Source organism: Amphimedon queenslandica, unplaced genomic scaffold (assembly GCF_000090795.2).
Source record: "Amphimedon queenslandica unplaced genomic scaffold, v1.1 AMPQUscaffold_13284, whole genome shotgun sequence".
NCBI classification, from domain to species: Eukaryota; Metazoa; Porifera; class Demospongiae; order Haplosclerida; family Niphatidae; genus Amphimedon; species Amphimedon queenslandica.
Genome location: NW_003546480.1, coordinates 119,115 through 139,141, shown reverse-complemented (window position 1 = coordinate 139,141; position 20,027 = coordinate 119,115). Strand labels below are relative to the sequence as shown.

Here is a 20,027-nt window from a genome sequence, read left to right as displayed (position 1 = left end):
TGGTTTTGCAGGTGGCAGCTTTTTGTAGAGCGCTGTTTCTCCAAGTTCCACTGAATCAGTCTGAAAGCTAGTTAGGCTATCAACTTCATCGTAAGTGTGCTCATCCACTTGACTAACTTGACTCACGTACGGTCTCATTGGACTGAATACAGAGCTGGTGATGCTGTTTAGAGAGGCCATGTCATCCAATGATGACTTCATATAGCTGTGCCTTGAGCCATGCTTTCGTTCTGAACTCCCTCGACTGCTAAAACCAGTGTAGGACCTTGGTACTAGATTAAGTATCTTGTTTCGCATTTCCCTCTGGAGTGGGAGGAATACAGCTACTGTTGGGAGCTTGACTTCAATCTTCCTGCTGGTTACAATACCTTCTTTCGTTTGAGAGATCCTCTCGTTGATATTTCTAACTTGCTCTTCCTTCTTGGAGTCAAGCTCCTCAATGAGATCTCTCTTCCATTGTCTCATGGAGACCTTTACTGTCTCAAATGATTCCAGATATCCCTCTGACTGCTTGTAGCTTTCCTCAAAGTTTTCCTTGTAGCAGGCAAGAAGTCGGTCAAAGTGTTCTGCTCTAGCTCTGAGCTCTTTGAGTCGCTGCAGCATCTTGAGAGCCTCCTTCTCTTTCTCTTTGACAAAAGCCTTGTAAGAGACAAGTGAGTTTTGGTGCTGGCTATGTCTGTGGCCGTCACTGCTCTGCACGCAAATAAAACAAAGCAGGGCCCGACACTCTTGGCAGTATTTGTGCACAGACTCTCCGGGGTGAATAGAGCAGCCTATGCTGCTGTAGCCATCTTGTTTGGGCCCATCCATTCTCGGAGAACTTGCCTTTGAATTTGCAGCTTACTAGTGACGAGACGGGCGGCTACTGGAGGAGAGAAAACAATCCTACGACAAAATACCCTTGGCTTTATAAATAAAATCAAGGAAATGTTTTTGCATAGTCAGCTATTTCATAAAAGGAAAGCACCTTTAAAACTGCACTAACACTATAGATTTGATTTAGATTTGATATTTCCACGGCGAACAAAAATGTCTCGGCAGCCGCCAGAGCCGCCGAGTCTTTCGGAGCTGCTTAGAGCACTGAAGGACACCAGAGCTGACAAGAATGTCCTTTTGGTGTACATGGGACTCAAACTGGACACAGTTAGAAAAATAGAGATGCAAAACTGTCGCCAGGAAGACAGGACTTTCATGGAATGCCTTGACTACTTCCTCAAGAATTGTGCCAGGCCTGGGCAAGAATGGGAACAGGTCGTGAGAGCTCTCATTGACAGTGAGGACCCACAAACTGCAGAAGAAATAAGAAAAACTTACAGTATGTGTTCATGCAATATAGTCTAATAAATAAAATAATGTCAACAAGAATTAATTGGCCCACATTAGTTTAGATTTTAATTTCATTATTTTCATTATAATAGTACCATCATTTCAAACTCTTGAGCCAAATGATTCAACAGCTACAATTGCTTCTGGAGCACCAGCTGGTAGCATAGAGACAGACGAAGTAGATCAGTCATATCTAATGTTTGAACCTCCTTCACAACCACATCCTTCTCTCCTGCAACTGGACTCTACAGAAACTGATGAACTTATGGATTATCTAAAAAAAATGAAGACAATGACAATAGCAAAATACAACGAAGCCAAGACAAACATTGAAGGTCATTCGTACAACATAGAGAGCACGTTGGAAACAGAGCATGACATTGCAAAAAGAGAACTGAGCAACTACAAGCAGAGGGTAGAGAGGAGCTCTGATAAACTGGAGAGAAATATTCAAGAGCTAAAAGAGAAGACAACAGAACAACAAGCTGTTGTAAAGGATGCTATTAGCAGGCTCAAGCAAGGGGACAGCACTAGACTGGTAGCCATTAAAGAAACTTCAGATGAGATTTTAGAGCTGGAAAAACTAACACACAGTTTAGAGAAGAACCTAGAGCGTTACAAGAGACATACTCCGAAATCATATATTAGCTCAGCAACAAAAGACATTGTGATACAAGACCTTCAAGAAATATTGAGTGTTGGGAGTACTACATGTTCCGAACTTGATGAGAGTGAGTACATGTATGAATGTAGCCAGCTGTGGAAATGAGACTATTATTATTATTATTATTATTGTGTTTGTACCTTGTCTTGTGTTGATTGTATGTAGTTCATTTGTTTACTAAAAGTGTGTACTTTATGATAACTTCACTACCTGTTGAGATAAGGCTAAAATTTAGAGTGGAGGGTATTTCAGGATTGTAAATCACTCATTGTTGTCACAATAATGATAGGGTAAGACCCACTGACATCTTTCACCATAATAGTAAATGATTCTACAATGTAGACTACACTGCCATTGTAATAAATTATTGATAATATTTAGCTAAAAACTGATGCTATGTTACAGCAGAAAAAGGACAAGAATTACATAAAACATAATAATAATATTATAAATATTATTACTGACAGAGAGAGAGGGAGACGAAACGACATGGCTACAGCTACAAAATAAAACTGTATTTAAGAGAGAAAAGAAATAATAATAATAATATTACTGAGTGACAAGATTTGAAATAATTAATATTAATACTATTATATTTATTTATTATAATATTGAATACAAAAAGAGTTAATAGCTAAGAAGGCTGAGTGCTGCCATCACTGTTAAGAACAGCTGCTGTTATGTTCCGCTGCTGTTCCGTCAGCTCCTGACACTTTTCCTTCAGCTACAATCAAACAATAACAATAATAGCAATAATAGTAAATATGCAACAGTATAATTCAATTTGAAGGGACTAAAACAAGCAGCCATATAACTGACACAGCTACACTGCAGTAGTACCCACGTCACATGTGCCATCAATCATCAGGTGGCAGTTGTAGAAGTGTTAAACGTAAACATGTGAAGGGACAGTACTTTAAGTTAAAAAAATATGCTAATTATTTAGGAGTACTGGTTCCAGAAACAGAACACACACACACACACACAAACACAGATAGACATTAATAAATAATGTCAACAGTGATACTGCAGCTGCCTAAGTATTAAGGTCAACCCTGAGAGTATACACAAGTACAGTATTGGAGTACATTACTAATACATTATACACGTGTATAATGACACCATAGCACTAATAGTACAGTACAGTAGGTGTAGTAAATAGAAGCTCCTCATTTGTAGGGGCGTGCCAATTAATAATGATTTAATTAATGAGCCTCAACTACATGTAATAATGGGTACAGTCAGACTGTTACTGATAATCTTACCAGTTTTATTAATATTTGCAGCTGTCGTGATCGCTCAAACTCACTCTCCTACACAATAAATGACAATAAAGTCAGTAGCAGCTGGTAGCCATACCTGTGGCTTCATACGAGGATTCCATCTCATATAATAACCAGTCCATAACTTTAATATCCTTATACTGGTACGTGGGAACAGGACCTGAAGGGAGGGAGAGAGAGAGAGGAATAAAAATGATATAATATTTATAATTATTCACTTTGTTGTTCATTAGTTCAGCATATAAAGGATTCTTATAGACATCAATCTATAAAAATAAATAAATAAATAAATGAATGAATGACTAGCACCACAGTGTCTCCTGTACCTGACTGTTGACAAAGCTCCAGAGTGACACTGTCTTATCCTTCACACCCTAAACAGAAAACATTGAAGTACATGAACACACGCACACATGATCAACATGTCCCCATACAGTATAACACAATGTACACGTGTACATGCAGTAGCAGGATACAGTACACACATACTCTCAATGATCTAGACTTACTGCTTCAACTCTTAGTCTCTCACAGTTAAAGAGGAAAGTACCAAAGAGACAGCTAAAGGAATGATACACCAGTTGAATGTGGATTACATGTACACATGGATTACCTGTATAAGTGGTCCAGTATTGTTATAAGGAAGTGTTCGTTGAATTCAAAAGCAGTTGGAAACTGTTCCATTAGCTGCCAGACGCAATCGATAAACTGGAGGAATATCGGTGACCTCTGGTCGTCACTGTGGTTCTTATCACCATGACCAGTTCGCTGGAATGGAGAGAGAAATTTTAATTGTGTGTCTAGTTTTAGTGTTTTTTACTTGTGAAAATTTGTGTCCACAGCCTAGCCATTCCTTTTCAACCAAAACCTATTAAAGCCACAGGCTATAAGCTCCTCCCTTTAACCCCGCCCCTTACCTCAAACCCTTTAATGGTCCTAAAGTAAGAGTCCATCATTAGCATTGATAATGAGGTTATCTGAGCAGTTCTGTCCCACCCATCAGTGCAGTGTACCACCACTGAAGACTTGTGAGTCTCAACACACTCAACAACTTTAACTGCACCACACAATATGGCCTATAAAAGAAATAAATAATAATAATAATAATAATAATAATAATAATAATAATAATAATAATAATACATGTACATGTACATGTATATAAAACAATAATGGTGGCTCCATTATTGTGTACTAGTAGAGATAAAGTGGGTGAGTCCCCCCGTGGGCTGTAAGTACATATCTTATCAATGGAGGAAGTGAACTCACTAAGGAAATACTATCATTATACTATGGATCAGTAATCACATAATGCATGATAATACAGTCTCGTTTATTCATTTATTCAATTATCATACAGGAGTACAATACAGTGAAACTGTGAAAGGATATATTCTTTTATCAAAGGGTTAAAATAACAATGAAAGTTTGCACTTGGAACATTGAAATTGTCAATTTTTAAGTCAAAAATATATAATTTAGCATTATCAGAAATAAAAAACAATAACAACAACGAGAAAAATAAAAAAGAAATAATAATGATAATAATAATAATAATGATAATAAATTAATTACTTTGATGTGATCCAGCCAGTGAGAGGACTCCAGGTTTGAGAACCATCTTTGATCATCAACATCAGGATAACATATCTCCCTCAGCTTCTTTAAACTATCAGAGAGAGAGAGAGAGAGGGAGAGGATTAATATAGTTTAAACATCACAAGCTTATGTGATAAAATGTACATGATCTAACCTTTCCCTCATAACGTGGATATTGCCGATGTCAAGAAAACTAAAGTCCATGTTAACATAGCAATCCTCATGTTCATAACCGCCTCCCATTGCCTGAGTGGGCGGAGAAAGGGGCGGGGCAATAAAGAAGATATTCTATATACAACAGTTAATGGTCATACCACGTTTGTCATGGCGTTGATCTTAGGTCTGGCGTCCAGTATGTATAACTTATTAGACTTATCATTAGCTTTGAGTATCTCCTGCATGTATTGTTCGTCTTCTTTACTTCGTCTGTTCATAGTACCCACCAGTGGCTGACTGCACCTGGTGATGGAGGCCTGGGTCACTGGGTGGAGCCAAGACAGGACCTACAGCAGAGATTATAACAATAACAACAACAACAAAAACAACAACAATAACAACAACAAAAATAAAAATAATAATAGAGTTTCCTAACGCATAAGCATGTAGTGTAGAAGTTTTGACTTTATTTCAATAAAATTGCATTTTTTCAAAGTTGCTCCTGCTCCAAAATCAGGCCAAAGACCCTGTACTATAGTACACGGTCTCGGGTCAAATTTCACCAAAATTGAAAAGGAGAGAATTCTCCATTTTTATAACTTTTCCTGATGCATATACATGTTCTTATGTTGTGTAGAAAGTTTGAGCTAATTCCAATCAAATTTGGATTTTTTATAAATTTTTAAAGTTGCTCAAAAATTGAGCTAATGACCCAAGGCTATAGCCTTGGGTCATTGGCCAAATTTCGCCAAAATTGAAAAGGAGAGAATTCTCCATTTTTATAACTTTTCCTGATGCATATACATGTTCTTATGTTGTGTAGAAAGTTTGAGCTGATTCCAATCAAATTTGAATTTTTCACAAATTTTTAAAGTTGCTCAAAAATCGAGCTAACGACCCAAGGCTATAGCCTTGGGTCATTGGCCAAATTTCGCCAAAATTGAAAAGGAGAGAATTCTCCATTTTTATAACTTTTCCTAATGCATATACATGTTCTTATGTTGTGTAGAAAGTTTGAGTTAATTCCAATCAAATTTGGATTTTTTATAAATTTTTTAAGTTGCTCAAAAATCGAGCTAACGACCCAAGGCTATAGCCTTGGGTCATTGGCCAAATTTCGCCAAAATTGAAAAGGAGAGAATTCTCAATTTTAATGACTTTTCCTAATACATATACATGTTCTTATGTTGTGTAGAAAGTTTGAGCTGATTCCGATCAAATTTGAATTTTTCATAAATTTTTGAAGTTGCTTAAAAATCAGCCTGTACTATATTTAGCACACTCAGAGAAGAGTCTTCATTTTCTGATACACGTATAATATTAAAATTGAATTACTGGTATTCTTCCTTTACTCCTGAACTGAGCCACACCTTGTACCATCTCATCACTGCAATTCAAAGGAACGGAAAACTGAATTAATAAAATAAAATAATAATAACAATAAAGCCCAACCCACCGTTGATGTGTATGTATCACAAAGCTCATAATTTTTATTTAAATGACAAATCCTCCATGGAACTCCATCATTACCAACACCCTAACAACAACAAACAACAAACAAGTAAACAACAAACAACAAACAAGTAAACAAATCAGTAAACAAAAGGTTACCATTCTCTTCAGTTCAGCCTCTGGATCATACACCTCCCAACCATCGTCAGGGTAATCACCACGGAAATGAAACGCATAAACATTCTAAAAGAAATCAATTAATTATAATTTTATTATTATTTATTTATTCTATTACCTTTCCATAAGAACATGGAAAAGCTACAATCTAATATACGAGAGAAAGGATGGGCATTAAATAGAGATAATAGTAGGGCATCATTATACCTGCAGTCGGTCATACATTCCTCTTCTACCGTGAGACTCTTGATTATGAGCAAAAGCAAACCTTAACGTCCTCATATCCTGAGAGAGGGAGGGAGGAGAGGAGAGAGGGAGGAAGAGAGTGTGTGTGTGTGCATAGATAAACATATTATATGGTTAAAAGCTAACAGTCATATGTTATTCTTCCGAACCTTGCAGTGAACATCAAGTCCATATATGACATTATCTCCTTTCTGTCTTGATCTTCCGATCTTCTCAACATGGCTGATAACACCAAGGGGGACATTCAATACCACAGACTCTTCCTATTTGAAAATATAAATAAATAAAAATATAAATAAATGAATGATATTTACAGTGTTCTTAGGATTGGGATCAGATTTGAAGTACATCTTGTAGCTGGTAATGTAGACTGTCCCTTCAATTGATCCAAGGAAATGATCCAAATATGTGATCTTATGCTCTATAAAATAAACAAATTATACAACACATATAAATACACACAGTAGCTATTAGACATGTTCATATTGGTTGGGCTCACCTATGTAACTGAGCAGTTCTCCTGGTAGCAATGGAGGATCTCCAGGTAATGAAGTATGGGCCTGAGCCTCAACAAGAACCTAATGACATACCATGAGTACATACCAATCATACCAATCATACCATGACCGGTGAGTATCAGTAATGTAATACCTGAGTCCCTTGATATCTGCCCTCAGCTTCACCTCAAGCAGATATCTCAGTCCTCAGGTATTACATTACTTACACACACACCTCCAGAGGGGCTGGACTACATGTACATGTACATGTATAGTAGATAAGAACGAAAATATTTGGAAAATGAAAATTATTTCACGTACATATAGTCTAAATAATATCCAAAATAGCTCAAAAATAAATATAAACAAAATAGATAATAATTAATAAACAAAGTATAGATATAATAATTATAACATTAAGTAACCACAAATGTAAACAAAAAAATCAAAATTAGATTAAAAATGATAATTAAATAATTAGTAGCTGCAGTTCATTAATAATATCATATTACTGCCACTGTACATGTACATGTACATGCAATGTAGGAGTAGCTCATTAAATGGATCAGTATGTACATTAGGGTCATTCTGATATTAAAGGTTTGAATGATATATATTAATAATTCATGCAAAATATAATGCTCAGTGTTATATTCTACTTACATCCAGTTCTCTCCTCCTTGCTGTGGTAGGGGAAGCCTCGCTCCCGGTCCCCACACTGCTAACATCATCTTTCCTCAGGAGGATTGGGGAGGCTTTGGGGGAAGGTTTAGGAGAAGAAGAGGTCCCTCGAGCAGTACTCCTGCTTTCATTGCTCTCCTCTGATTGGACTAGAGGGAGGGAGAGAGAGAGGAGAGGTAAGAGAGGGAGAGGGTTTCTTTACCAGAGAGGGCACTCATTCTGTTTGACAATCCCTCGGCCATTGGGGAACAATTCTAATTAAAGCCCACCCAACCCCATAGTGACGTCATACTTAATCCCTCCTATCACCTCCACCCATTTAAAGATGGCTGACAACTCAGAACTAGAGAAAGCAATTATAGGGGACTTTATTCCTTTAGCAATGATACAGGTAGACTCCTCATGGGGCCAATCTCTTTATATTTTTATTGACTACAGGCAGCAGAGAAAGAATACAAGAAGAAGAATGAAGAAGGGAGTCTAACTGACCAAGACAGGTTCTCTTATGCATGGCATTTGATCAAGAGCAGATATAAAGATGATATTAAGAAAGGAATTTCAATAATGGGAGGTATATGAATGCATTATCACTATTTTTACCAAGTTAAAATGGAGCAATCATTTATTCTTTTTCTTGTTCCTAGAGTTGTGTCAAGATGGTACTGATCAAAGAGACTATCTTTATTTCTTAGCACTCGCCTATTACAAACTAGAGGAGTATTCAGAAGCTGAACAATGTATTAACAGAGTACTTCACATGGAGCCGAACAACAGTCAAGCAAAGGACCTTAAGAAACTTGTATCAGGAAAAATACAGCAAGGTAGTGTGTCAGCCATGTTTATTATTATTGCTGCTTTGTCTTTAATAGATAATCTAATTGCGGCAGGAGTGGTGGGCGGGGCAGCTCTGGTAGGAGCAGCTGCTGTTGGAACATTAGCCGTTATAGGAGGGGCTATAGTCGCCAAATTGATCAGCAAATGATTTATTAATATATTGTTAATGTATTATTAATGTATAATTAATTATTATTAATGTATAATTAATTATTATTAATGTATTATTAATTATTATTAATGTATAATTAATTATTATTAATGTATTATTAATTATTATTAATGTATTATTAAGATATTATCGTCAACACATTATGTCTTTATTCCAAATGACATTTTTATTCATCATTGTCTGAGAACCTTATATGAGATGAAGAAGGTTTTGGGTTTTTGTCTTCTTTGACGACGGAAGATTTGCTGAGAGCCTTACTGATGAGCTGTTACAAGTTGATACTTAAGAGTTAAACATTTAAAGAACATGTTGACTCACTTTATCATGGCCTCTTGTGGTTTTACGTTTTCTGTTACTGAAGTGTTGCTTTCTAGCAGTTTGGGTCTTTAAGAAATATTCTCTCTCTTCATCCTCTATACATGATTCATAAAATCAAAAGAAACGAAAATGAATTACTGTTACCTTCCAGAGCTTGAAAAGCGACTCCTTCAAGTAATACTGAACTTTCTTTAGTGAGTTGATCAACACAGCCTGACGTACCGAATCTCACATACCCCTAGTGATAGCAGTACTGTAATGCTCTCCCTCCCTCTCTCTCTCTCTCTCACTTCAGTGTCTCCTTTTTTAAAATCAACATATGCCACAGGACCAAATGGTGAACAGGAGTTCTATATAATAAAAAATAACAAAATGGCTGAATGAGTGACATTGCTTTACTTTCAGCTGGTCAGGGGTGATGTCATCTTTAGTGGACCTTATCTTGACCAGACAATTTGAAACAAATCCTTTAGTTTTTGCTTTATCATCCTCATCTTTACTCTTAACGTGACCTTTTAATTCTTTCATGTGATCTTTCTCTAACTTTTTAAACAAAACTTTCATCTCCAGCCACTTCTCTCTAGAAATCATCATCATGATTATTATTATTATTATTAATTTCAAATACTTTGACATTGCTTTCAACTGAAGTGTCTTCAAGTACTGTGCTCTGCTCAATCTTCTCTTTCGATGTCGTCTCATTTTATTTTTCTTCTTTTTCTCTCCGTCCTCTTCCTCACCATCAACTTCTTCAGCCACAGAAACCTACAGCATAATGACATTAGTAAGATTGGGGTTGATTTTGGAGTCAATTTTTGGAAAGAAGCATGTGCTATAGTCCATTGTATCTCAACTGCCAAATGTGCCATGCATGTTCACATACTTCAGATAATACAGTTGAGTTGAGTCTGTTCAGTGTTGAATGGCCTCCTTCATCAGAGCTGCTTTCATCTTCAACATGAGATGCTCCTCTTTCAGTGTCATCTGTCTTTATTCTTTTTGCTGGCTTGTCCTCCTCACCAATAATGTCTCTTTCTCTTTTCTTCTCTTCTCTCTCTCCAGCAGCAGATCTTGTGCTGGTCACTCCATCACTTCCTTCATCACCAGCTGTTGTATCTTCATTATCAGCTCCTGTATCTGCTGGTCTCTTACTATCATTAGTTCCTTCTTGTTCTTCAATGGAGTCTCTCTTTCTTTTTAAAGACACACCAACAGTACTTGAACCACAGCTGCTACCCAATCCTGTTTCATTAGTAGGGCCAGCTGTTAGTGTCTCTACTCTACTGCTCCCATCAACCACATTTGAATCTTTACCAGCTGCCACTTCTCCTTCAGTGAGAGTACCACTTGTTTCTGCAATTGTTTTGTTTGAAATGAAGACATTGTCCTCTACTGGAGGGCCAGTAGCAGCTGCAGTATTATCACTAACAGTATCATCAGTAGCTTTATCAGTTTCATCATTCAATTGGAGAAACTACAAAAGAAATTGATAAAAATTGTAGAATGTTTTAAATAATTACTTACTTCCAAGGCCTTTTCAGCTTCCTCTGATGTAGCAAACTCAATAAAAGCAAAACCTTTGATTGCATTAGAAACCTTGTGACGTGGCAGACTGAAGCTAATCATTAGAACAATAGATAAAACTGTTAAGTACCTAATGTAAGTGACAACTCCAAAAGAACTAAAGAGAGAATTGAGACGTTTGTGATCAGCTTTGGGAGGCAAATTCTCCTACAAACAACAAACAAAAAACAACAACAAATTATGTAAACAACAACACAATAGCTCCACCCATCTCATTATTTATTCATACCACATATATTGTTCTTGAATTGACCTCTTTCTCTTCAAGCAGTGGGAGTGGCTCCACTCTATAAACATATTCACGGTCAGGGGTCAACTGGAGGGATATAATAATTAATTATTCATGGATTTAAATTCAAAAGAGAAGCCCCCAGCACATGAATATCGTTAGTACCAGGGTGTGTCTGTTTGGAAGAGACTCCATTGGAGGAAGAAGAGGAGACATGGCTACACTTAAAATACTAGTATTACTCATGGCACTGATAGAATCAAGTAAATATGCTATTATGAATTATTGTTAATTATTATTAATGATCTATTTCCCTCTTTAGGTCACCAGCAGCTGGAAAGTAAGTTACAGCTTGAATGCATTATTAGAAACAAAGGCATAACACTAGTATAACACTAACACTAACACTAACACTATTACTACCACTAACACTAACACTAACACTATTACTAACACTAACACTAACACTAACACTAACACTAGTATACTATTAAGAGCTGGACTGTACATGTGTTTGCATTTTGCATCCATCAACCAGTAACTAAGCAACCAACCAACGATCCTTCCCCTCCACAGGTATACCAGTATGCCAGTGTGCTCCTCGGTTTCCAACGGAGTCTGAGATTAGTGAAGCTCCCAACAGTACATACCAATCCTTTACAGCTGGAGCAACTAGAGTCATAACGACACTCAGTTTCCACTGTAGAGGAACCATTAGGACCGTGAGTTATAGAGGCTCTATGATAGAATGTAATGGAGCAGCTGCTTATAATGGAGATGATGATAGTAATGATTTTGAAGTGCAGCTGTGGAGACTGAATGACACTACGTATATGTACCAGCTGGTCCAGAGACAGAACTTGAGCTACCCAACGTCAGAGTACAGTCTTAACTGGCCTTACGAGAACGGGGACGTCATTGGGTTCCACATACCAGCCATTAGTGATCAGTGTATGACCAATGATTGGAGAGTCTTTAGGATAAGAGAGCTCTCTGATAAAAGTTCTAGGTACTATAGTATCAATGAAACACTGACAGAGTTCAGTATGTTCAATTACCAACTGGAGGAAGGACTAGCACCTGCCATTACTGTTACAACAGGTAAAGAGAAAGAGAGGAAAATATCTGTTTAAAAATGATCTATTTTCTTTTTCTATAGATCAAGACTTTGATTGTAAGCCAATTCATAAACACAACATAATCATAATTCTCCCCCTCCCTCCCTCCCTCTCTCTCTCTTTATTACAGTAATATGTATCATTGCCCTACCAACAGGGGCACTGCTAGCACTGATATTCTACTGCATAGTCTGCTGTGCTGTCATCTGCTCCATCAGGAAAGAGAAAGATAAGAGAAGGAGTGTCCAAGGAGCACTAGAAATAACCCACACGACTCCGCAGTATGACGATGATGAAGAGATTGATGCCACTGAGCTAAGGCCATTAAATGCAACTCGATCCTTGCCAAGACCACAAGTACAGTCGACATCTTCACTGGGTCGTACTCAACATGGTCAAAATCGACCCAGGGCTGTCACAGCTCCAATTATTCCCAGTGAACCAGCTAATCCTTACGATACTATTGACCAGGTGGTACCACCGGCACTCCCTCCTCGTAACCTAACCAACAGACACACTCCTTCTTCACCAACTGTGTCCATACCACCTGGTTCCATAGGATCCCATCAGTCCTCCAGACCAGTCAGTTCCTCATTCTCAGCTGGGAGCATTCAGCGAGCCAATAAACCACCTCCTCTTAATCTCCATAATGTAAACTCACAGCAACGCTTACCAACCACGCCACCATCACAGGCAACTAGTAGTCCAATGTCTTCATTTAGTACTCCACCAGTTATATCGGAGACACACCCACCAAATGTTCCTTCAACTGAGGCACCTCCAGTCTCGTATGGTAATGTACCACCTGCTGGTGTCCCTCCATATGTTAATGTACAAGTACCAGATACTTCCATTGCTTCATATGGTAACATCCCATCTAACGATTCCCCTTCTATTGCTGCTTATGGTAACGTCCCATCTAACGATTCCCCTCCTATTGCTGCTTATGGTAACGTCCCATCTAACGATTCCCCTCCTATTGCTGCTTATGGTAACGTCCCATCTAACGATTCCCCTCCTATTGCTGCTTATGGTAATGTCCCATCTAATGATTCCCCTCCTATTGTTGCTTATGGTAACGTCCCTTCAAACGGATCTCCTCCTATTGCTGCTTATGGTAATGTACCAGCAGCAGCTGATACCCTACCAGCTGCAGAGTATGGTAATGTCCCTCCCCCCGTCCCTCCTCCCCCCGTCCCTCCTCCTCCTCCTGCCGTCCCTCCCCCTCCCCCTCTCCCTCCTCTCCCTCCTCCTGTCCCCCCTCCCCCTGGCGAGGGTACATCTCCTGCTTATGGTAACGAAGAGGAGCATGATTCGTACATATTTGGACATAACCCACACTTTGAGTGAGTAAAACTATTAATAACTAATTGTAATTAATAATAATAATTTAATTATTATTAATTAGTGAGTTTGATGATGAACCAGAAGATGAATACGTCATAGCTGGTTCCCTCAAGTAATTAATTAAATATTAATTAATTAATTAAACTATTTATTTTAGTACTTCTGGAGGTGATGGATATGCAAGCATGGCTGACAATAGGTAGGTCACTATAATAACCGCCCACTCATTTAATTAACTACCTTTCATTAATAGGAATTCTGTATTGTTTTAAACATTACATGCATACTCACGACAAACCACACCCACAACAAACCACACCCACAGGAACACACTGTATGATATTGTTCCACATGTAGAATAGTCATATTAATAATAATAATAATAATTTTTTTTAATTTTATTACAATTACTGTACACATTAATGTTATAAATAACTTACTTTTAACAATGGGCTCTTCTCCATTGCTTCAATGACGAGTGATTGATCTGACGTGAGTGACTTCATTTTATTAAAAGATGCTATCAGTGATACAGGAATATCTGTACAGGGACAGACTCCATCACTTTGTGGTCACTAGGGGACAATATCACTCACGTCCTTGAGCATGCTCTGCCATCTTCTGCTTGAGGAAACGGTCCTTGCTAATATTAGCATCACTGAAATAAAACTCAACCTGAAATAATAATAATAATAATAATGATGATAAATAAATTTTGTTTATTTGAGGGGCAAATTCCCACTGGATTAATCAAAATTGTTTTTTTTATGAATTTTAAAGTTGCTCCGAAACCCATATGCTATTAGTAATGGGTGTGTCTTACTTGATCTTGGAGTTTCTTCAGTAGAGCTTTCATTCTCGGCTTCCTGACATTCTTAACATTCCCAGCAGCAGTGGGGGGTTCCCCTTCAGTGCTTTGTACTGACGTCATTGATGAATCTTGCGTAGCTCCAGTATTACCTGTTGAATCATCCCTAGACTATTAATAATCAGTGAAAGAATATCTTTTAATAATAAACAAACTTTATTATTAGCAGCCATTGCTACACATGCAAGAAATTAATAGCCCCTCCTCTCCTATTTCAACTACACCCACATAGTTAATTAGATATCGCAACGCACAACGCCCACGCAACTAGTTGGGATTTGGTAAAGTTTTATTTATTACACAAAATGATGTCAAGTTTCACTTTCATCAGTAAAGTTTGCATAATTACTAATAATTGAGTTAGGGGAACAATTGCTTCTCAATTTCACTTTCATCGACAGTCACTGTATGAGTTGAGCTTGCTCTGGTCACTTTCAGAGGATCATCATCACTTTGTTGCTCGGCATCTCTTTCAACTGTACCTGTAGAATTAATAGCAAGTCCATTTCTGTTTTGCCTTTTTTTACAAATGCCAAACCCATGACATAATTTCTTCCTTTCTAACACGGCAATGTGTATAAGAAATGCTGTCCCAGCAGAAAAACTAACACCTGGAATTAAAACAGCACAAGTAAAAAACATGCCAAAACTAGATTCATGAGAAATTATCTGGTAGAATCGGTTGATGAGAGGTATGATAATGAGTATACAATATATGAGAGGATATGCAAGTAGAGGCAGGAGGAGCAAAAGAGCTTTTCGATTTGTTTCTAATAAAGGAGTTGTATCGCTGGTCACACTTTCCCCAGCCTGCTTCTTGGGACAGCATAATCTATAAGCCATTACAATCATAGTGATCACTACCAGCAAAGAATTTAGTAGTAACATGAATAGAGCTGGTCCAAACCAGAGAGCAAACTGCTCTATCTCTCCTTCAAGCAATACTTCGTGTGGGCAGGTGTCTCTTTTGTTCTTTATCCAGCACCATGCACCAGCTTTGCCATACGTGTCAGTAATGAGAGGTACTGAAGCTACAAGGAGTCCAGTGATGGTGAACACTGGTATCACTGCATATTCACACTTTTTAAGAGTCTTTGTGAGGAAAACAGAGTATACAAATAGATATACAGCAATCCAGAGTGTAAATAGCAGTTTTATCCAATCTCCAGTGACAACAGAGAAAGCTATGGCTTTACAGAGTCTGTTATAAAGAGCATCTTCCTCATCAGCCAGCATCAATGGTAGCTGCATTGTCCTTGATATCCCGATGAACAGTGCAGCTGTAACTTGGCAGATGGCGAGCCTGTACACAAACTGACGCCATAGTTTGAGAGAGATTGCCAGGCAGAGCCCAGTGAAGCAGATGAGAGTTGCTAGTCCACCAACAGAGCCATATGTTATAAGTATTGACTTGATCTGGGCCTCAGAGAAAGTAGAGACGCAGGAATTGTTAGGCAGGTTGCTCGAATTGTTATCCATTGGATTGAAAAGATTATCACAAGGACAAGGTAAGGGTTGAAGGTTAAAAGATTATAGATATGCATTATGATGTTATCAATGTGTGCAGCAGTCCCCAACGCCCACGCAGGAAAATTAATAATTAATTTTTATTGAAGCCATGCCCATTAATATTTTTACCGTATTCTGTTTATTTTAAAGGTTTTAAAAGTAATATTAAACGCCACGCCCACAAGATCAGTTTGCTGGTTTACCTCATAATATTCACGACTTCCTTTTTGTCTTCTCTCTCTCTCTCGCTCTCCCCCTCTCTCCCTCTCTGTTGTTTTCAGCTAAAGGAACTCACAGTCTGTTTGTAAAGGGAAGGGTATCTTCCCCTGGTCGTTCAATCAACAGCAGCAGATTTACAGTTTTTATTCCGTTTATTACTCAACCGGTCAACCTTATCACAATCACTGTTAACTCTCTCTCTCTCTCGTTTATAGTAAGTTTAATCCTGCTCCACTACTGATAATGTTTGAATAATAATAATAATAATAATAAATGAAGCACTCCATCATTTTTCATGGAAAATCGAAACCTTTCACATTTTCTGTGACGGCATTTCTTTGAGATACCTTGTTGCAAACACTTCTTGCCTTGAGGCCATACGTCTCTGATCCTCTAAACTTGTAACGGAAAGAAAGTGGAAGCCATTTTAACAGAATAGCTTTGCTGTCTATTAAAAATAGTCTAAGTACATTCAACACTTTATGAAAGTCATCTCTTCTTCCCTCTCTCTCTCTCTGTCTCGCTGCTAATAATCAAATTGTCTTTATAATCAGTTTTGATTAGTGTCCATGTGTACGTAATTAGTAGTACAGCATTTTTCCATTTATTTATTTATTATTTTATTAATAGTAATAATAATAATAATAATGGTGATAATAATAATAATAACAATCTTTAATTATTTTTAGCTTCTGGCCTATCATTAGCTGGTTGCCATGGATCTTGTGAATCAAGGTAAGGAATGTGCTACATTATTGTTTCATAATGTCAACCTTTAATTTACAATCTTCCTCTCTAGACTATCATCAGCCACCATCGCATCTTTTTGATTCTGAAAACCATGTAAGAGAGAGAGAGAGAGAGAGAGAGAGAGAGAGAGAGAGAGAGAGGGAGGGGTAAATGTACATAATGTACTCAGTGTGACTATACTGTTGCTGTATGGACACATGTACTCATTATATTGATCTATTCATGTACATGTACATGTATTTTATATTAGGATTATGAGATCAAATCATTATGTGACAGAAAGCAAAGACTACTATCTGAACTACAACACAATCCTTATCATCAGTAAGGAGGGGAGAGGAAGAGAGAGAGAGAGAGAGAGAGAGAGAGAGGGAGAGAGAGAGAGAGGGTCTGTGGTGAGTTGGGAAGCTCTACTACAGTCTGTTGTGGTTCTTTATTTCACATAATACTGTCTAATACAGTGTAACCACTTCATCTGTCATATGTACTTAAGACCTTGTTTGTAATCATCTTTAATTAATGATATGTTGTATCTTTCTCTAGACGTGAGATCCAGTCTCAAATTAATGCAATTGATCGTGACATTTTATATTATCAGCAGCAGAAACAGCATCCCATAACCCCAAACACCTCCAACCCAATCACGCCCACCACTATGGAAAACCTGGGATTTCCTAACGGTAACAATTAGTATATTATTAGTATATTATTAGCACATACTATCAGTATTATTATTAGTATATTATTAGTATATTATTGTTCCTAAGGTTACGGTAAACAAGGCCCCTTTACTTCACCAGGTGATTCAGCCTTTGCCAGTGGTGTGACCACCAAGGCTCATTCAATAGTCGAAGATATTGATGATCTGGAGCAACTCACCACAGACGACTTTCCACCACCAAGCACTACCATATCTCATGGCCACGCCCCTCCCCCTGTGCAGCAGCCACACCTACCACCCGGAGTGGGGCAGAGTCAAGAACGGATTGGTAAGATTAATTAATTAATGTTTTAATAAGGTAGTGATTAATATTCATGGGCTGAGATTAGTTGAATCGAAGCCATATACTGTAAACACCACACCTGGTCTGAACCACAACCATTATTGATAACCTCTCTCTCTCTCTCTCCCTCTCTCTCTCTCTCTCTCTTTCTCCCTCTAGCTAATGATCAGTTGATACAGTCTACCAGTGGGTAAGTGATAATATACTGTTTCCATAGCAACCGTCTGGTTGCCTGGCTACTGCCTCTTTATTAACGAGGATTGGGTAGACACTCCATCAATGAAATATGGGATAGTTTTATTATAATGACATCAATTAAATTCCCTCTCCTTCTAGTGATAGAGTTAGGCTCACTATGTTTCCCGGCTCTTCAGCCGAGGGAGAGGAGGTACCAAACACTCAAGTGGCCCCAGAGAGACAGAGCAACCTCCAGAGGATGACCCAGTCAACTCAAATAATAAGAGCAGCTGTCCAGAACCTGGTCAACTATCAGGTACGAGACATCAATCAGTTTTGAACTGACCTCTATCTTCTTTCATGTAGAGCAACACTGAGTTGACAGCAAAGGCCCTTCCAGAGATCATTAGTCTATTGTCCCATCAGGATCAGACTGTTATCACTGAAGCATCTAAACTGATTCATGATTTGAGCAAAAAGGAGGCAAGTCTGACCGCCATTAATGCTAACCCAGCTGCAGTGAAGGGGATCATTCAAACACTAGCTAGTGTTAATAATGCTGAGGTCCAGAAACCTCTTTCAGGAGCAGTACATAACATATCAAGCAACAGGTACTCAAAATAACAGCCCCTCTGGAGGTGTCTGTGTGTGTGTGTATAAGTAATGTAATACCTGAGGACTGAGATATCTGCTTGAGGTGAAGCTGAGGGCAGATATCAAGGGACTCAGGTAGTACATTACTGATACTCACCTCCAGACACACACACACTGGTCACTGTACATATATTATATTTTAATGTCCTTTTCTCTCCAGTCAAGGTCTACTGGTAATATACAACTGCAGTGGTATTCCATTCCTAGTACGACTCCTCACCTCACCAGTTGATGCTGTCCTGTTTTATGCTGTCACCACAATCCACAACATGCTCCTTCATTTTGAACCAGCAAAGATGGACGTTAGACTTGCAGGTGCCTTTTTTAATTTGAAATTATTTGATGTTAATTTGTGGCACATGTGGTCTGTGTACGGTAGTATTCCTAATTATAATTATTGAAATGTTTTTGTAATTATTAGCTTCTGTGAATGTCTCATGCCAATTCAATTTATAAAGTTGTAAATTACTGTAAATGTACAATGTACTGCCTGTATATGTACACATACACATAGTAATCTTTTAGTAGCATTATTACTTTTATCTCCCTCTCTCTCTCTCTTTAGGTGGCCTTGAAAAGATGGTTGCTCTATTGGTAAAAGATAATGTTAAGTTTCTAGCCATTACTGTTGATTGCTTGCATATATTAGCATATGGACACCAGGACAGCAAAGTAATGTCTAAATAAAGTGATAATAATAATGATACTATTGATCTGCTTTTAGCTTATTGTATTGGCCAGTGGAGGCCCATCATTATTAGTTAGAATCATGAGGATCTATACTTATGAGAAACTGTTGTGGACAGTCAGTAGACTATTGAAGGCACTCTCAGTTTGTTCCAGCAACAAACCAGAGATAGTACAGGCTGGTGGTATGCAAGTATTGTCACTCCATTTGGGACATCGCTCCAATAGACTAGTACAGAATATTCTCTTTACTTTAAGGAATCTTTCTGATGCTGCTACCAAGCAGGTAAGGAAAAGAATAGAACTGGTCCACACGTACAGTGCGTCTCCTCTGATTTTAGGATAATTTGGACGAACTCTTGCAGCAACTTATTGGTTTCTTGTCTTCAAATGATGTTCATTATTTGACATGTGCTGCTGGTGTTTTATCAAACCTCACCTGCAACAATGCTAAAAATAAAGTACTGATACTTGAC

The 20,027-nt window shown here is 37.9% G+C and overlaps 8 protein-coding genes across 9 annotated transcripts in view; 5 read left to right on the top strand and 3 right to left on the bottom strand.

The window, feature by feature from the left end:
- The window catches only part of LOC109583762 (proprotein convertase subtilisin/kexin type 5-like), a 4,918-nt gene extending 4,890 nt beyond the window's left edge, over window positions 1-28 (top strand). The window contains exon 4 of the mRNA XM_019999207.1: window positions 12-28. Within this exon, the coding sequence (XP_019854766.1) occupies window positions 12-28 (17 nt within the window). The remainder of the gene's footprint in view (window positions 1-11) is intronic.
- A 984-nt stretch (window positions 29-1,012) lies between these two features.
- On the top strand, window positions 1,013-2,201 carry LOC109583774 (uncharacterized). Its single transcript, XM_019999232.1, has 2 exons — window positions 1,013-1,315; window positions 1,419-2,201. The coding sequence occupies exons 1-2, from the start codon at window positions 1,030-1,032 to the stop codon at window positions 2,093-2,095; spliced, it is 963 nt and encodes a 320-aa protein (XP_019854791.1). The 5' UTR covers window positions 1,013-1,029; the 3' UTR covers window positions 2,096-2,201.
- Window positions 2,202-2,533: 332 nt separating this feature from the next.
- On the bottom strand, window positions 2,534-8,371 carry LOC100638989 (myotubularin-related protein 2-like). Its single transcript, XM_003388173.2, has 22 exons — window positions 8,284-8,371; window positions 8,064-8,230; window positions 7,403-7,481; window positions 7,218-7,324; window positions 7,053-7,166; window positions 6,865-6,942; window positions 6,776-6,805; window positions 6,640-6,723; window positions 6,485-6,565; window positions 6,364-6,438; window positions 5,187-5,375; window positions 5,027-5,118; window positions 4,849-4,942; window positions 4,191-4,349; window positions 4,094-4,141; window positions 3,887-4,041; window positions 3,783-3,834; window positions 3,600-3,647; window positions 3,492-3,539; window positions 3,350-3,433; window positions 3,256-3,303; window positions 2,534-2,714 (listed from the first exon to the last, which is right to left on the bottom strand). The coding sequence occupies exons 1-22, from the start codon at window positions 8,321-8,323 to the stop codon at window positions 2,625-2,627; spliced, it is 1,962 nt and encodes a 653-aa protein (XP_003388221.1). The 5' UTR covers window positions 8,324-8,371; the 3' UTR covers window positions 2,534-2,624.
- Window positions 8,366-9,107, top strand: LOC105313545 (mitochondrial fission 1 protein-like). The gene is made up of 4 exons (XM_011407062.2): window positions 8,366-8,472; window positions 8,520-8,652; window positions 8,726-8,902; window positions 8,951-9,107. The coding sequence occupies exons 1-4, from the start codon at window positions 8,407-8,409 to the stop codon at window positions 9,061-9,063; spliced, it is 489 nt and encodes a 162-aa protein (XP_011405364.1). The 5' UTR covers window positions 8,366-8,406; the 3' UTR covers window positions 9,064-9,107.
- Window positions 9,108-9,238: 131 nt separating this feature from the next.
- On the bottom strand, window positions 9,239-14,755 carry LOC105313544 (la protein homolog). 2 transcript variants are annotated; one of them, XM_019999239.1, is made up of 14 exons: window positions 14,707-14,755; window positions 14,507-14,662; window positions 14,280-14,358; window positions 14,124-14,224; window positions 11,219-11,305; window positions 11,060-11,136; window positions 10,930-11,017; window positions 10,289-10,879; window positions 10,034-10,170; window positions 9,805-9,985; window positions 9,696-9,755; window positions 9,550-9,643; window positions 9,406-9,500; window positions 9,239-9,352 (listed from the first exon to the last, which is right to left on the bottom strand). In XM_019999239.1, the coding sequence occupies exons 1-14, from the start codon at window positions 14,722-14,724 to the stop codon at window positions 9,254-9,256; spliced, it is 1,863 nt and encodes a 620-aa protein (XP_019854798.1). In that variant the 5' UTR covers window positions 14,725-14,755; the 3' UTR covers window positions 9,239-9,253. The 2 variants fall into 2 exon arrangements, with proteins under 2 accessions (XP_019854798.1, XP_019854797.1); XM_019999238.1 differs by having other exon boundaries at window positions 10,930-11,136.
- On the top strand, window positions 11,329-14,129 carry LOC109583777 (formin-like protein 5). Its single transcript, XM_019999237.1, has 8 exons — window positions 11,329-11,481; window positions 11,541-11,558; window positions 11,795-12,319; window positions 12,378-12,392; window positions 12,467-13,682; window positions 13,745-13,795; window positions 13,841-13,882; window positions 13,937-14,129. Exons 1-8 carry the CDS (start codon window positions 11,367-11,369, stop codon window positions 13,953-13,955), a joined length of 2,001 nt encoding a protein of 666 aa, XP_019854796.1. The 5' UTR covers window positions 11,329-11,366; the 3' UTR covers window positions 13,956-14,129.
- A 73-nt stretch (window positions 14,756-14,828) lies between the features above and the next one.
- LOC109583771 (uncharacterized) lies at window positions 14,829-16,080 on the bottom strand. The gene has a single exon (XM_019999226.1). It carries the CDS (start codon window positions 16,028-16,030, stop codon window positions 14,912-14,914), a length of 1,119 nt encoding a protein of 372 aa, XP_019854785.1. The 5' UTR covers window positions 16,031-16,080; the 3' UTR covers window positions 14,829-14,911.
- A 915-nt stretch (window positions 16,081-16,995) lies between these two features.
- BcatA (beta-catenin) overlaps window positions 16,996-20,027 on the top strand; it is a gene marked incomplete in the record, with an annotated part of 4,641 nt that continues 1,609 nt past the window's right edge. Inside the window, 12 exon segments of the mRNA NM_001279305.1 lie at window positions 16,996-17,014; window positions 17,079-17,122; window positions 17,280-17,353; window positions 17,573-17,709; window positions 17,797-18,018; window positions 18,193-18,223; window positions 18,370-18,526; window positions 18,577-18,821; window positions 19,025-19,179; window positions 19,430-19,536; window positions 19,589-19,837; window positions 19,893-20,012. Coding sequence (NP_001266234.1) covers window positions 16,996-17,014; window positions 17,079-17,122; window positions 17,280-17,353; window positions 17,573-17,709; window positions 17,797-18,018; window positions 18,193-18,223; window positions 18,370-18,526; window positions 18,577-18,821; window positions 19,025-19,179; window positions 19,430-19,536; window positions 19,589-19,837; window positions 19,893-20,012 — 1,560 coding nt within the window.

Excerpts from the sequence above, each read along its gene's own strand:
- LOC109583774 (XM_019999232.1), top strand. The coding sequence starts at position 1,030 with ATGTCTCGGCAGCCGCCAGAGCCGCCGAGTCTTTCGGAGCTGCTTAGA. Across the intron at positions 1,316-1,418 it reads AGAAATAAGAAAAACTTACA|TACCATCATTTCAAACTCTT; the intron begins GTATGTGTTCAT and ends TCATTATAATAG.
- LOC105313544 (XM_019999238.1), bottom strand. Across the intron at positions 14,225-14,279 it reads GGCAGAGCATGCTCAAGGAC|ATATTCCTGTATCACTGATA; the intron begins GTGAGTGATATT and ends GTCCCTGTACAG. Across the intron at positions 9,501-9,549 it reads CGCTTTTCAAGCTCTGGAAG|AGGATGAAGAGAGAGAATAT; the intron begins GTAACAGTAATT and ends AATCATGTATAG.
- LOC105313545 (XM_011407062.2), top strand. The coding sequence starts at position 8,407 with ATGGCTGACAACTCAGAACTAGAGAAAGCAATTATAGGGGACTTTATT. Across the intron at positions 8,473-8,519 it reads TTCCTTTAGCAATGATACAG|GCAGCAGAGAAAGAATACAA; the intron begins GTAGACTCCTCA and ends TATTGACTACAG. Across the intron at positions 8,903-8,950 it reads ATCAGGAAAAATACAGCAAG|ATAATCTAATTGCGGCAGGA; the intron begins GTAGTGTGTCAG and ends TGTCTTTAATAG.
- LOC109583777 (XM_019999237.1), top strand. The coding sequence starts at position 11,367 with ATGAATATCGTTAGTACCAGGGTGTGTCTGTTTGGAAGAGACTCCATT. Across the intron at positions 13,683-13,744 it reads GGACATAACCCACACTTTGA|TGAGTTTGATGATGAACCAG; the intron begins GTGAGTAAAACT and ends ATTATTAATTAG. Across the intron at positions 13,796-13,840 it reads GTCATAGCTGGTTCCCTCAA|TACTTCTGGAGGTGATGGAT; the intron begins GTAATTAATTAA and ends TATTTATTTTAG.
- LOC109583771 (XM_019999226.1), bottom strand. The coding sequence starts at position 16,030 with ATGGATAACAATTCGAGCAACCTGCCTAACAATTCCTGCGTCTCTACT.
- LOC100638989 (XM_003388173.2), bottom strand. The coding sequence starts at position 8,323 with ATGGCCGAGGGATTGTCAAACAGAATGAGTGCCCTCTCTG. Across the intron at positions 6,943-7,052 it reads GACTTGATGTTCACTGCAAG|GATATGAGGACGTTAAGGTT; the intron begins GTTCGGAAGAAT and ends TCCCTCTCTCAG. Across the intron at positions 5,376-6,363 it reads GGAGTAAAGGAAGAATACCA|GTCCTGTCTTGGCTCCACCC; the intron begins GTAATTCAATTT and ends TCTCTGCTGTAG.